This window comes from Martes martes (assembly GCF_963455335.1).
Source record: "Martes martes genome assembly, chromosome: 1".
Taxonomy (NCBI): domain Eukaryota; kingdom Metazoa; phylum Chordata; class Mammalia; order Carnivora; family Mustelidae; genus Martes; species Martes martes.
In genome coordinates this window covers 52,487,080-52,502,557 of record NC_137888.1, presented here as the reverse complement: position 1 = coordinate 52,502,557, position 15,478 = coordinate 52,487,080, and the positions used below count along the sequence as shown (strand labels likewise).

General features: G+C 35.9%; 1 protein-coding gene across 1 annotated transcript in view; it reads left to right on the top strand.

Moving 5' to 3' along the window:
* Positions 1–15,478, top strand: part of CBLB (Cbl proto-oncogene B) — a 217,454-nt gene that overhangs the window by 126,862 nt on the left and 75,114 nt on the right. Inside the window, exons 9-10 of the mRNA XM_080827029.1 lie at positions 1,887–2,018; positions 13,925–14,128. Coding sequence (XP_080683155.1) covers positions 1,887–2,018; positions 13,925–14,128 — 336 coding nt within the window. The remainder of the gene's footprint in view (positions 1–1,886; positions 2,019–13,924; positions 14,129–15,478) is intronic.

Sequence of the window (15,478 nt, the reverse complement as noted above, 5' to 3'; positions counted from 1 at the left end):
TACAAATAAAACACAGAAATTATAGATTTGGAGGAAGACAAGAGGTAACTTTTTAAATTTTTATTTCAAATTCTCCAGATTTCGTCCCGGTGGTCTTGGTATTATTATGTGAAACATATTTGTTGACATATGTGTAGTTGATGGACAGTTTTTTTTTTTTTTTTAAGATTTTATTTCTTTATTTGACAGACATAGATCACAAGTAGGCAGAGAGGCAGACAGAGAGAGAGAGGGGAGGAAGCAGGCTCCCCGCTGAGCAGAGAGCCCGATGCGGGGCTCGATCCCAGGACCCTGGGATCATGACCTGAGCCGAAGGCAGAGGCTTTAACCCACTGAGCCAGCCAGGTGCCCCTGATGGACAGTTTTTAAAGTATAAAATATATTTGACATTTTTTAAATTATGTAGTGATTCCTTATGTTCTAATACATGTAAAAGGATACTCACAAAAGACAGTTCCTCTTTATAAAGCCATGGTTTAAAAATACGTATTCAGGAGTAATATCATTCCATTGAATTATTCACAAATATTTGAATAACTTACCACTTCAGTTCCATTAAGTTTTGTATCTGTGCTTTTAGCTCATTGTAATTTTTTAATAATTGCAAATTGGTCCTTTGGATGTTAAAATAATATAAATCCTTAGCTATTATTTTAGAGACTTCTGTGACTTCCAGTTTATTTTTAATTGCTTTGGATTTCTTTATTTTTCATCTTGATCCATTCTTGTCTTTTTTTTTTCTTATTTTCTTTAAAGATTAAACAGTCACATATATACACTTTATGGTGGACACAATTTATGTATGAATGTGTGTATGTGCATGTGTACCTTTTGTGTGTGCGTATTTATATATATTTTTTCACCCACAGTATAAGATCATTTAGTAGACTAGCAGTTAAATATTGTCACTTATTTATCATACCCAGGGCCAGGTACCTAATAGAAACACTTATTACCAGAAATAAATAAAAATTTATTTAACTAAATTTTTATTTCCATAATTCCTTTTTTTCTATCCCTATTAACATTTTTTCATATTTTCTTTACACGTACTGATATATTTATATCTTCTTTGTGACATAGATCTTTTCAGTATTTGGACACCAAGAATTTTACTATGTCAAAATGTTCAAAACTAGTATATCAAGAGAATGGATGTTTAATAAAACAATTTTTGGTTGCTGAAGTGATTCATTTTCCTTACAGTACTGTATTGGGAAAAGAGTATGCAATTTAGAGATTTGATATAGAATTTGAGGAAAACAATTTAAACTTGTTGAGCCTCAGGTATTTTTTTAATTCTATGTATCTTATTATGCCTTGGAGATTATATGAAATAATAATGTGGACTACAGTCCACAGCATGCAGGAAGTGCTTGGCATTGCTGCTTCTCTTCTGTTCTAGAATTTCTAAAGGTATTTCAGAAATAAAATTTGATGTTCAGTCAGAGTCATATGTGTGTGTGTGTGTGTGTGTCTGTGTGTATGTGTATTTGCAATTTTACAGTAAAATTAGATGCATATGTGGCACTGACAAAGAAACTAAAGTTATTTATAACTTTATAATTTCTTCTAAAACCATAAGTTTGTCTTTTGAGTCACCATTGAAGCAAGTCCCTTCCTAAAGGAACAGTACAAAACATTAAATAATCCATAGTATTAAAAAAGCTTATACCATTACAGATAAAAGCTCAAATGTATTAAAAAAATAACTTTGTAGACCAAATTGTGATTAACAGTTTAAAACATGTGTTAAATGGTAACATATTCCTGACAGGCTCAAGGTGAGGAATTTACTGTAAGTCATCGTACTTAGAAAATTCAATATTAAGAGTTCATGTTAGAAATACGTTAACACTGCCTTTTTTTTCCCTCCCAAATTCCAGGAACAATATGAATTATATTGTGAAATGGGCTCCACTTTTCAGCTCTGTAAAATTTGTGCTGAGAATGACAAAGATGTCAAGATTGAGCCTTGTGGGCATTTGATGTGCACCTCTTGCCTCACAGCATGGCAGGTATGATCCAGGTTTAAGGAGCAACACTGATGTCGTCCTTCTGTGCCCTCTTACTGTTTTTCCTTGCAGCTTTTTTCATCTTAATGATTCAGGAAATGGTCTGTTAAGTGCTTTCTTTGAGTAGTTGTTTAAAAAAATCTCATGTATTTGATATTCTGTTTTATATAATTTCATTTTTTTGCTGTGTTTTATGTTGTTTCTTTTGCCTATATAATTTAATTTTAGGATTTAGCCATAAGTCGTTGTACCTCAATAAATATAAATTGATTTAATGTTTTAGACTAAGACCTGGAGAATAATTGGCTTCCATAAGGGCTTTCTTTTATTTCTTTATCTGTAATAGAGGCTGGGGGGTTTGAAAATGGATCTTTGGACAAATTTCCAGTTTTGAGTATTTGAAGGAATCACAGAATATTTTGATCAAGTCATTTTTAAACTGCTATTTAATACAGTCAGTACTGAAGTCAGTATTATTGATAGGGTTTAGAAAGCAAATAATTTAATTTTCAAACCTTTTTAAGACTTTGCTGTTGAGTATATAATTGACAACCTTACCCCATTCCTGAGCCATCTCAGTCGTTGATCTGTCTAACCCAGAATAGTCTCCTGAGAACGCAGACTCAGGAGCACTGGTGCTGTTGAACTCATTACTTAGTAATTAAATATAAGGATTTTCACATTTTCACAATCTTATAAAAAAGACCTCCTTCTTCCTTTGGGGAGATTTGAGAAATGAAGAAAAAGAGGAAGAACAAAGAAATGAATTACAGTTGACTTATGTTTTCTTTTCTTTCTTTCTTTTTTTAAATACTTATTATTTGGGAGAGAGAAAGAGGAGAGACAGAGCGAGAGCAAGCATGTGAGCGGAGGAGGGGCAGAAGGAGAGGGAGAGGGAGAGAGAACGCTTAAGCAGACTCCCCCTACTAAGCACAAAGCCCAATAAGGGGCTTGACCCCAGGATGCAGAGATCATGACCTGAGCCAAAATTAAGAGTCGATGCTCAGCCTACTGAGCCATGCAGGCGCCCCTGATTTATGTTTTCAGTGCCTGTTCTGAACTCCTAGAGATCTTTCCTACCTCAGTAAAAATTGTTCAGCATCCCTACAGTTGTCTTTTTCAGTATACATTTGGTTTATATTTTACTTTGGTTTTCCTTGATACCCGTGCTCTGATTTCCCTTCATGATGTTGGTGGATTTTGTGCAATACCTGGGGAAGTTGGAGGAGGAGGTATGCTCAGTGTGGCATCAGCAAACTTAATCTCGCTGTATAGGCACTTGATTGCTATGTAAGTTATGTTAATTGTTCTGCAGACTTAACAGTGTTTTTTTATAAATGACTTTCAATAAGTTACTCTGGTAGAAGAGAGAACTATGTTTGCAAGTGTATTTCACATCAATCAATAGGAACTATTTCCAAGAAACTGACTCGGTGCCTGACTGACAGATGAGACTGTTATGATTGGCTTTACCTGATACCCATTCAGTATCTCAGGATAAATAGAGGGAAATTGTGTTTGTCACCCCTTTGGGTTGACTTATGACTTTGAGATGGTGTTATGATTCTCATTGGTATAGAAAAGCTAAAAACTTTGTATTTCTCCCTAAAGAGACCAGAATTTTAGGCTGAAACAAACTCCCAGTACTCTTTGGCCCCACACATGACCTATGTCTTTGGCCTCTACTCTTGGGACCTCAGTCTGGGAGCGCGCACATACACATGTCCCTGTGGCAGGACTTGGCAGCTTTAACTTGATATCTGTGTAGTATTTGGAAGTTAGGTAGGTTACAAGTCAGAAGCTCCCATTAGTTTGGCAAAATCTTTGATCACTAAAGATTATTGTTGAAAGCATCATACAGAGTAGCTGTTTACCTTGTAGCCCAGAGTAAGTAAGAGAGTATGACTGAATATAAAACAAAGCGATTTTATTTTACTTTTTGTATACTTCTTGAAAGAAACATATGTTCTACAATTTCAGGGACAATACTACAACACATTTTATGTAGTAAAGTTTGTGAACTCTTTGCAATAAATAAGTACGTTGTGTACCAAAGACCCAAAAGAGTTTCCCTGTTGCCAGAGCTGTGTTATGAATCCTTTGTCCCTCACATCACCACAGCTTTTCTGTATATTACTGTGCATTCTCTAAATAGTACAGTTCCTCTTGCCAGCAGCTAATCAGTTCCTTGATTCACTTCGTGATTTTTCGTATTGGTCTAATGGCCTTAGGTAAAGATGTGCCCAATCATATTGTAAATTGTCAACATTCACTTTTTTTTTCTTTATTAGTCTGAAATACTTCTCAGTTTTGCTTTTAGAAATTGAGGAAGTGCATAAATTGCCAAGCACTGACGACTTAGTCTTTGAGTAAAGTTTCAAGAGAAGGTCATCCAGAAGTAGTGGTTTACTAAGTGAAGTAGGAACCAAAAAATAACAAATACAAAATTACTCAGAAGGTTGAAATAATGCTCAAATTTCATCAGACTCCTGCTACTAGCAAATAATGTGATTCTTTTAATCTGATCAAAAATTTTGCATATACGTTAATGAAAAATGTTCAAAAGCATTATTTCAACATTATTTTTTTAATTCTTCCCACACAAGACATGTTGCAATTATAGATATTCTTCTGATACATTTTGTATATGTCCCTGTAAACTCTTACCTCATTGTATTTGTACTGTACCCATTACATAATTACCTGTTTCTCTTCAAGAACCTAATTTGGAATTCCTTTCTTCTAGTGTGCTACTGGCCTCCTCTGTGGTAGGTACTCAGTAAATGTTTATGGACTGTATGCTAGGTAGTGTAAAGAGTAGACTTAAGATTACATTAAATAGATGTTAAATAGATAAATTGGATAAATTATTGATATAGTAGATCAAATGTCTTAGTTCTGTTCATTTTTCTTTTGAGAAAAGTTATCTATATTTTTTTCAAATACCTTTTATTATGCCCAAGATCTGAGAATAAGTTCTAAGAATTTTAAACCTAAGATACATTTGTTCCATTCAGTAGCTGCTGGATGATTCCCTTCAACTTTTCACATTTTGATTTTGTCCACTTATTTTTGAGGCACGTTATTTTACTGTTACCGCTTGCAATAATACTGGCACTAAGCTAGAGGCAGTAAAACTGTGAGTTTCTCTTTATTACTTTTTTACACCAAGAAGCATTGCATGGTGGTCCCTGGTTCAAGTTTTCTCTACCCTGAAGAAAATTGTTCTTAGGCCAAGGTTTGCGAATTCCAAAGTACTATTCAACACTTGTTCTATCTCAGTGGGATCTTAGAAGTTAAAGGAAGCATCAGTTTTTGAACATTTCCACTTTGGGTTAACCTGAATATTTCTACCTTTACATACAGATTTCACAAAGTGGTGCTTCCTGCCAACCAGCAGATCTGTTTTGGCTGTTTTTATATAATATGGATAGCAGTGTTTGACAATCATTTAAGCATGTTATTGCAAAATGCCCGTTACTTAATAAAAACAAAATTCTTATAACTTATAATGTTAATCCAGTTAAAATGCAGTTGACAAACCACAGATACTCTAAAAGCCTCACATCGGGACCTCAGTAAGCTGCTCACAGGACTTCACCTAATCGATGGTGAATATGAAAAGTAAAAAAACAATTAGTGAATATTTCCATAATTCTGCAGGATATTGTCAAAGATTGTATCTAAACTTGTAGATGCAATGGGAAATGTTGTATGACTATGAAGTCTGGACATGACTCCACAGGGCAATATGTCTCTCTTTTTCAGTGTTCTCCTATTTCAAACTGGTACAGAGCTAGAGTCCATATTTTCTGACTTTAAAGCCATTCTTTTTTTTTTTTTAAGATTTTATTTATTTATTTGACAGAGACACAAGTAGGCAGAGAGGCAGGCAGAGAGAGAGGTGGGGAATCAGGCTTCCCGCTGAGTGGAGAGCCCGAAGTGGGGCTCGATCCCAGGACCCTGAGATCATGACCTGAGCCGAAGGCAGAAGCTTAACCCACTGAGCCACCCAGGCACCCCGTTTTAAGTCCATTCTTTTAATTTAATATGCTCAATTATTTTTTCTATTAGAGGACAGGTTGTTTTCAAACTTAATTAGGCATAGAGATCATTTGTTACTTTACTTGGTGGGAGCAGACATGGATTGTTTTATCCATCATTCTGCAACATCTCAAATCCATTTACTTATCCATATATTTAGGAAACATTCCTGGGCAGCTGCTGTGTCCCAGGTTCTGTACTAATCTCTGAGCTAGGAAGAACACAAGACCCAGGCCTGACCCTCCAGAAGTTAAAATTAAATCTGAAGTTTTATAAAGGGGCATGGTATTAATAGTCATTACTTGAAATGAACATCCTGTTATCCTTCAAATTTAATTATAGATTCGAGACATCTTTTGTTACTTTTTGCTACTTTGGATGGGCATGCTTATTGGAAAAGGATTTTAAAGGTTGCGCGGCTGCCAAGAAGCTCTGATAAATCAGTCAGAGTCCAATAGGAAAGAAATATTAAACCCTGACCATAAAACATTATGTGTTCAGCCAGGGTGCATTTTTAGCAAGTCATTCTTCACCAACTTTTCCTTCCATTTGTTGCCCTACTTTGGTTTAATTGAATTCATTGGAAACTGAAATTTTATATAATTAACGGAAACCCTCAGAAATGCATGGTCGCCGTGTCAGTTAGCTGTTCCAGGCGGCGAGTCGTTACCCTTTCATTTCTGTCCTAATGGCCCATTAGTCATGCCTCTGAAGAGGTGTCACATACTTTTTTCTCCTTCTGAAACATCTGTGTTATTTAATAAATTGAATAAGCAAGCCAGAGTTTGCACAGAATACTAAGTTGAATAATCACCTCTCTGGAAACCTTCTTTGAAGCAGTATCACTTTGGGTGTGGCAATAAAACCTGCAGTTTTCTTTCACCTCCTCGCTATTCCACAAAACATTTTTCTTAAAAAAACATTTTTCCTTCTGCATCCAGAACTCCTCCACATCTTTTTGTAGTAGCATATTGCCCAGCTGTGATGGTGCAGGCTTACCACATGAGGTGTGAAGTGAGGGATGTTTCCATACTGTGGTCCCCAACTCCTCCCCCACCCAAGGAATCTAGAACATGGCTTCTGAGCTTACAGATGGCACAAATTCTAAACTATCTTCTTCACATCTTCTTTTCAAAATAGAAATGGATATACATATGTCAATCGGATATGCAGCCTTGTTTTGAATTGCTGCCAAGGACTTTAATTCAATTAAGAGTAAAATTAATTTCTTCCTTTGATTATTTCTTCTGCATCGTTTTCCAAATATTTGAAAAGAAAGATATCTGGAATGTTCAAAATAAAATTACACAAAGTCAGTGGGCCCTGATTTTAATACAGAATATGATTAAAGAGATTTATGGATGTCCCGTATTTAGAGAGTACAATTGGGGGAAAAATGTGTAAGAGAGGTGAGAAACCAGCTCAGATGATCACACTGAAGGCACAAAGAATAATCTTTTATTGTATCTTCCCTCAAAAGGAACCAACCTTCACATTTCTAGGCTCAGTGAAAATTTGTAAGATTATATTTGCCTTTAAAATGGTTATAAATTGGTATTTCTGTACTTGATGACATGTTGTGTCTTTTTGTATAAATGTGATCAAATAAAATGTTGGGAGCTCCTGTTTCACTTTGGGAGTAATGTAGGGGCCACACGAGTCATCCAAAAATGTTACAATTATTTCGTGAATGACAGTGATGACAGTAGGAATGAAAAAGAGGAGAAAATAAAATCCCTGTAGAGCGAATGCTTGACTGCATTAAATTCGTGCTGACTGTATCGTGATGGGCCTGGACAGTAAAAGGTATTGGCATTTGGGAAAGGTTTTTGGTTGGTCCTAACAGAGGCCTTCTGTAGGTGTTTTAAAAGTTGACTCCATTAAATAAAGCATCTTTAGAATGCAAATGCATAAACTTCATGCATTAACATTTTAAATTGGACTCTAGCAACAAGCATTTTAAAAGCTCTTACTATGTAAAAAAATATATCCCCAGGGGCACCTGGGTGGCTCAGTTGGTTAAGTGACTGCCTCCATCTCAGGGCATGATCGTGGAGTCCTGGGATCAAGTCCCACATTGGGCTCCCTGCTCAGCAGGGAGTTTGCTTCTCCAGCCGACCTCCCTCCGCTCATGCTCTCTCTCTCTCATTCTCTCTCTCTCTCAAATAAATAAATAAAATCTTAAATACAACACACACACACACACACACACACACACACACACACATATATATATATATATATATATATATATAAAATCACCCAAGGTGAATACCCAATTAGAATAGTACCCAATTAGAATACTCTAATTACTAGGACAAGTTTTTCATCTTCCTATTAAAAGCTGAAACTTTTTCAAGTAGAGCAAATGATATATATTGATTATAGTAGTTTATTTAATTTTGAAATTTGTGATTTGAACAAAATAGTCACTTTTTTTCATTTTTGAATGATTAGTAGTAGGCAGCTATTTTAAAACTTTAACCTAGATTATGAATCCAATATTGAGGAACCACTAGTTCCTGATGCTATCATGTAGGTAAGTGGTAGGTTAGTGATGGAATGACTAGGCTCATTAATCCTCCTGAGTGAAATTTCCTGCTCACGACTGCTCAGCTTTGTGACCTCCATCAAATTTTGTTAACTCTCCACTCTCTCACTGGTAAAATGGGGATAATAATGGTAACTACCTCATAGGGTTAAATTAGTTAATATATGGATAGTGCTTACAACAGTGCCTGAAATTTTAGTTAGTATTTTTCCTAATGGTAGTAACTGATAGTATCACTTACGAAGCTGTCTCCTATTTCTGATTTTTCTTAATTTTTGAACAATGGTGATTCTGTGGTTTTAAAATTGTATTCATTTCATAATAAGATGGGAATTCTTGTGTATTATTTTCAGATGATAAACGTTTCCTCAGTTATCTTATTTCTTTCCTTTTGAAATTATATTTATAGTAGTTATGCCAAAATTTGCAAGCACTTTGAAAACTTTGAATTATCTTATCTTAATCTGTGAAATATCCCTTAAGCTGTACCTTCTGTCTTATTCCCACAAATAAGATGAAATGGCTTATGTAGTGTCCCACAACAGTAGTTGGTAGGTGTGGGATTCTAATTCATGTGTCCTGATTTGGGATGACTGTGCTCTTTTTCTGATTTACTGTTTTCATGATCCTCACAGATTAGATGTAGAAGAGTCTAGATTCACCAACATCTTCTTTTCGTTGCTCCTCATGAAAGAGCCCCCAAACCAACCATCTCTTTCACTCTGGGTCATTTATTCTAAGGTTACTATTAACTGTCTCACCCATTCTTTTAACAAGAAGTCATTGAATTCCTGTAGGAAATATTGTGCTCTGAAAATGCTAGTGTGGACCCAATTTATGCTCAGTATATGTGTGTATTTTTCCAGTTATTTACTTATTTATAGTTGTTCCATGCTTTACCGAAATGGTTTATGGGAACTTCAAATCTATGTGAAATATAGCAAAGTAATATAAATTAGAAGTTACTGATACAGAAAGCACATATATACACACACAGTAAAAAAATATAAAATGCACTCCAAATTGAGACTCAGGAAGTCCTAGTTATTTTTCAGGGTTCTCTGTATATTGCATATATGGGAAGCCATGAAGTGATTAACCTTAAATTAAAATGTGGCTTTTAATAATCATCCTGAGAGCAAATAAACTGGACTATATATAATGTGTATCTTTAAAAAAAACTGAAAAAGGTATTTAAGAGGTAGTATCCGTCTGAACAATATTTAAGCAGCAAGAATATAGAAGCTGACCAATACATGATGATGATGGTGATGAGATGATACTGGTATTTATTTGGATTTTTACCTAGTGTGTGACTGGGGACTGGGCAATTTTGGAACCTGAAGAATTTTTTTTTCTATTTTTCTGTCAAGTGTTAATTGGTTTTCAGGTTGCCTAAAGTTATATTTATATTTAATATCGTTAACTTAATATTAATGGTTGTCATAGGAGTCTGAATTATTTTGTCATGAGCATATTACATTGTTAAGTTTCAGATGAGTGTAGCATTCACTGATAACTTCTGTGTCTTTGGTTTGGAAGTATTTCTTATTCGAGAAAGTAAAATCTTCAGAGTCAGTCAGAACGGATGGAGTCCCAAGTACTTCCTCTTAACGTTCTCAGGATGTGAATATGTTGAGGACTAGAAATTATTTATTGGTCTTCCTTCTTAACATATGTTCCTTGATCTTGCGTTAAGTATATGTTGACAGAAACATTATTTTAATTATTGAGGCACAATCCTGATGAGTTATATGTCTGTTGAAGACATTCTTCATGTGTATTCAATCAACCATCTGACAGAAACTAGAGCAGAGAACCAAAGTGACATTTGAGAATTTATGGTTAAACTTAATTTGCATGTGGCAGTAGTCAGTTTACAGAGACAGAGTGATGGGTGAAGTCATACATTAAGGAGACAGATTCAGTGTGTTCCATGTCTGCAAATCAAAGTGGGTGTACATTGCAGCTCAGGCTTTTGGGGGGATTTTTGTTGCTGTTGTTGTTGTTAATTTAGTGGGTCATGTGAACTTTCAAAAGACACAAAGCTAAACAGAAAATACGCTTTCTGATACATAATCCTAAAAACAACTCTAACATACATCAGTAATGTGTGTAGTATTAAATTGTCAGATGGCAGAGATGGAGAAAAACTAATTTCAGTTATAGATGGACTATTCCTACTCCTTTCCTTGGTGCCATCAAGATGCTATTATTGCCCTTTCCCTCTCCCCTTTTCCAGACTCCTCTTGTCAGTTACCTTCTCTCAGAAAATGGATGGACTAAACTGGAGGTCATCCTTAACAACAACAAAAAAACAAACAAACAAAAAAAACCCCCATGCAGATTGGCCTTGGAGGTTCTAAGAGAAGCTTTTGTAGCTGAATACTGTGTTATAAACATTCCAGGCGCTGTGCTAAAAATATAACGACTTTAATGTTTTAGTTCAAGTGGACTAATTTGTAGTTACGGTAATTATACTTTAGTTAGGTCTTAAAAGATTTTCTATTTTTAGATAAACATACTTAGACATTTATGGATGAATTTATATAATGTGTAGCATGTGCTTCAAAATAATCCAAGGGTGGAGGGAGCAAGTGAAGGTATCGATAAAGCCAGATTGGACAGGAATTGATAATTGTTAAAGTTGGATGGTAGGTGCATACAGATTCATTAGACTTCGCTGTCTGTGCTTCTGCCTAAATTTGAAATTTTCTGTAATTTTTTAAAAATGTATGAATGAATGATGTATCTATTTAGGGCTCAGAGTACTACTTTCCAACCTTTGTGCATTGAAGACTCACAGGGAACATCAGCTCTTTCCCATCTTGCTCTTATATATCAGATATACTATCTTTTTGAAATTATTTTACATAGATCTGTAAGAAAATCCTATCACAGGCACAGAATATGGATCCCTTTTGACTTTAATAATAAGGGGATTTTATCTAGATGATAACATATTTCAACTATGCACTTGGCATTTAATGTTCTTGTCACCAAAAGACAGGAAAAAGATTTAGCTTTCCTTAAATATTTACTCCTGTGTTAGGAAATGTTAATGTCCTATAAAAGAATTAAGTCTTAGTTTTATCATCTGTAAAACGATAGAGCAAAATTTTTAAGTTGCCTTGAAGCCCGCCGGGTTAAGCATATGTAGCAGTAAACATCAAAGGATTTTGTATCAGCCTGCCTGTATTTCTACACCACCTTAGTTTACCTACTTTACTATCCCAACTTTCCTTCCCAAATTATCTAACAGTAGATGAATAAGGAAATGTTGTGTTTTCTTTTCATTGACTAGTGCGAAGAGCATTTGTTTTTCTTTTTTTGACAATGTGTGTAGCAAAGGGAGATGTTCACTTCGTTAGTCAACAAAGTAATCAATTAGAATTGATTACCTAATCAGGTTAGGCAAGCTGAGAACCAATTAATGCTTGACAGAAAAACAGAAAAAAAAAAATTCTTCAGGTTCCAAAATTGCCCAGTCCCCAGTCACATGCTAGGTAAAAATCCAAATAAATACCAGTATCATCTCATCACTGTCATCATCATGTATTGGTCTGCTTCTGTATTCTTGCGCTTAAATCGGAATGATGTTTGGAAAAGAATAACCCACGGGGGCACCTGGGTGGCTCAGTTGGTTAAGCGACTGCCTTCAGCTCAGGTCATGATCCTGGAGTCCCAGGATCGAGTCCCACATTGGGCTCCCTGCTCGGCAGGGAGTCTGCTTCTCCCACTGACCTCTCTCCTCTCATGCTCATTCTCTCTCTCTCTCTCTCTCAAATAAATAAATAAAATCTTAAAAAAAAAAAAAAAAAGAATAACCCACGGACCACAGGATCTGCCAGATGTGGATGCCCGGCAATTGTCCAGTAAGAGGAGAGCAAAAATATTATTCCACTGGTGGTGAGAGTGTCAGTGTGGGGCATGCAAATAACCAGTTTCCCCTCATACCAAGTGGGTGGGGCAGTTGAGTTAAGCACCGAATGGTTTCTTTAAGGGTGTTAGCTCTCTTCACATCCCTTGTTTCTACTCTAAAATGGTACCAATTCATGTCATTTTTGCCTTAAAATGATTTTATGATTTATCCTATTTTTAGGAAAAATAGGAAAAATCAGGGTAAAATGCAGTACTAAACTCAGGGTAAAATGCAGAAACAGCAAAGTGGTGGTATCATTCCCCATCGAGCTCTAGAAGGCAGCAGTATGGGCAGGATGAGGAAACTGTCTTGTTGTATTTCCCTGCCAATCGTGAATTCTTAATTCAGTTAGTTTTGAGAAATGGAATTGGGAGACTTTGAACAAAATCTTCAATAATTACCAATAAATGAGTTTCTGGCGCAAAACTATTAGCACGGATCTTTAGATCCTAGCAGTATCTAATCTGAAAGCATGATGAGGGGTGAAATTTAATATTTCACCTGGTATTCTATTTCCAGATGAACTATGTCAGAATGACAGGCTTCCAGGACAGTTGATGGCTCCTAGATGTCAGTTTGCTTTATTTTTTTCCCACCAATTATAAATCAAGATTTTTTTAAAAACCTAGGCAATTAAATAGAAATATTTAGCCATAATTATATGCATAGGAAAAGTTCCTATGCATATAATTATGGCTAAATAATAATTTAAATAATAATAATAAATAATAAATAAATAAGAATGGCTTATTTAATTAATACTAGTACTTCATTTGTAATGAATTTTTTTCAAAATGTCCTTTTTTAAATGTATTTTTGTTAAGATTTTATTTATTTATTTATGTGTGTGAGAGAGAGAAAGCAGAGGTAGAGTGAGAAGCAGGCTCCTCACTGAGCAGGGAGCTCAGTGTGGGGCTTAATCCCAGGACCCTGGGATCATGACCCGACTGAGGCAAAGGCAGATGCTCAACAGACTGAGCCACCCAGGTGCCCCTAAAATGTCCTTTTTATGGAATGTTTAATTAGCACTGGAGCCTTTTGGTAAAGAGGGAAATGATTCAATTTCTAGTTTTCTATAGGAGTCTCAAGTTTTGATACATTATAATTGTAAGTGAACATTCAGGAAAATAAAGTTAGGCTCCTTTTCTTTGGCACATCAAATTTTTTTTTTTTTAAGAGAAGTTTTTCTTTGAAAATCTGAGTCTGAACACTTATCATATATTTTGTTGGCTCCCTGTTCTACTCTATTACTCCTTCAAGACAGATCTTCCTTCACTCTCGCTGCCTACCCTAAAACCTCTTGTTTGCAGCTTCTTAGAGTTGAAGAACATTGGCACCTCACTGTTTTATTTGAGTAAAGACCAATCACGTTTTGTTATTGTTGTTGTTTAGGAGTCAGACGGCCAGGGCTGCCCCTTCTGTCGCTGTGAAATAAAAGGAACGGAGCCCATAATCGTGGACCCCTTTGATCCAAGAGATGAAGGCTCCAGGTGCTGTAGCATCATCGACCCTTTTGGAATGCCCATGCTGGACCTGGATGATGATGATGACCGAGAGGAGTCCCTGATGATGAATCGGTTGGCAAATGTTCGGAAGGTAAAATGATAAAGCACAGGTTTCATCAGGGTGGTGTAGGGACATGAAAAAGGACTGATGCTATCACACATAGGCTATAACTGAATTGATTTGGGCTTGAGAAAGAAAGATGGAAGAATCAAAAGGAAAGTGAGAACCTAGGTAATGTTGACAGGCTGATGAAATCCTAGACAGAAAGAACTAGTATCTACTCCAAGCACTCCTGCTGGTTTTAAACTTCAAAATGAGAGATAGTGAGAGCTTTCATAGAATTAAATATAGTCTAAGACTGGCAAGAACAGATCTGTGAAGAAAAAATTAACAAGAATTAAGAAAACAAAAAATTAAGACAAAATATAAAAATTGGAAATGATGAAACTGAATAAAAACAGTCTTTGTTGAAGTCTAAAGGAAGTATCTGTTTGAGTTATTTTCTTACCAGGAAAGCCAGTCTTCCATTATGTGACTGAGAAGTCACATAAGATTTACCTTTGTGAATTTCTCATAGTGTGCTTTGCTTATCAAAATTACTGACTCAGAAAATTGACTTTGTCAATTTACTGAGAATGGATGCTACTGCCCAGTTGGAGTAGCTGAGCTCACAAAGACTAGTCAATGAACTAGAATGCCAACTGAATAATTTACAAGCCAGAAAGATAATGATTAAGAGAGCTGGACTCTTAGGTATCAGGTTATTCTGTGCACAGAAAGATATATGAAATTTGGATTACACTCAGAAGTTCTGTGTTCTCAAAATCAGAGAAATGGCAATGCATGGTATGAAAGGATCTGCAAATAGAGTGTGAAGGTGCCCTGTCCCAGCCCTCCTCCTGACTCATGGCAGACAGGGCTAATCAATCATGGCTCTCATCCCCGCTGAGGTCACAGCCTTATAGAACCTCCACAGTAATTCATTAGGACTTGGCAGGTGACGTGAAACCTATTTGCCATCTAGGTGGAATGATAATAACATCTAATGGCATCAGATCGTTTGCATCTGTCTCTGTAGTGGGAAAACCTTTGGTGCAGGAAACAGAGGAGGCATTTATTTGGGTTACTGCTTCTTGAAGATGCCAAAATTTATCACTTGGGTTCCTGTATTTTCTGTATTCCAGTGTTCTGTGCTCAACAAGGACGTGTATACCCTTGGCATTTTTTACACGTGCAGATATGTCACCATCACCAACATGGCTACTCTGACATTTTCAGTCTGAGATTATTTCCACTCTTCAGCTCATTTTTCATAAATGTCCTAATTTAACTCCCAGAGAAACTACTCTTGATTCTACCCTTTAATCCTGACAACTTAGTTTTGAAGCATGTAATTCCTTTGACCCAAGAGATGGAAGAAAGGAAGTAGTTGCTCCTCAG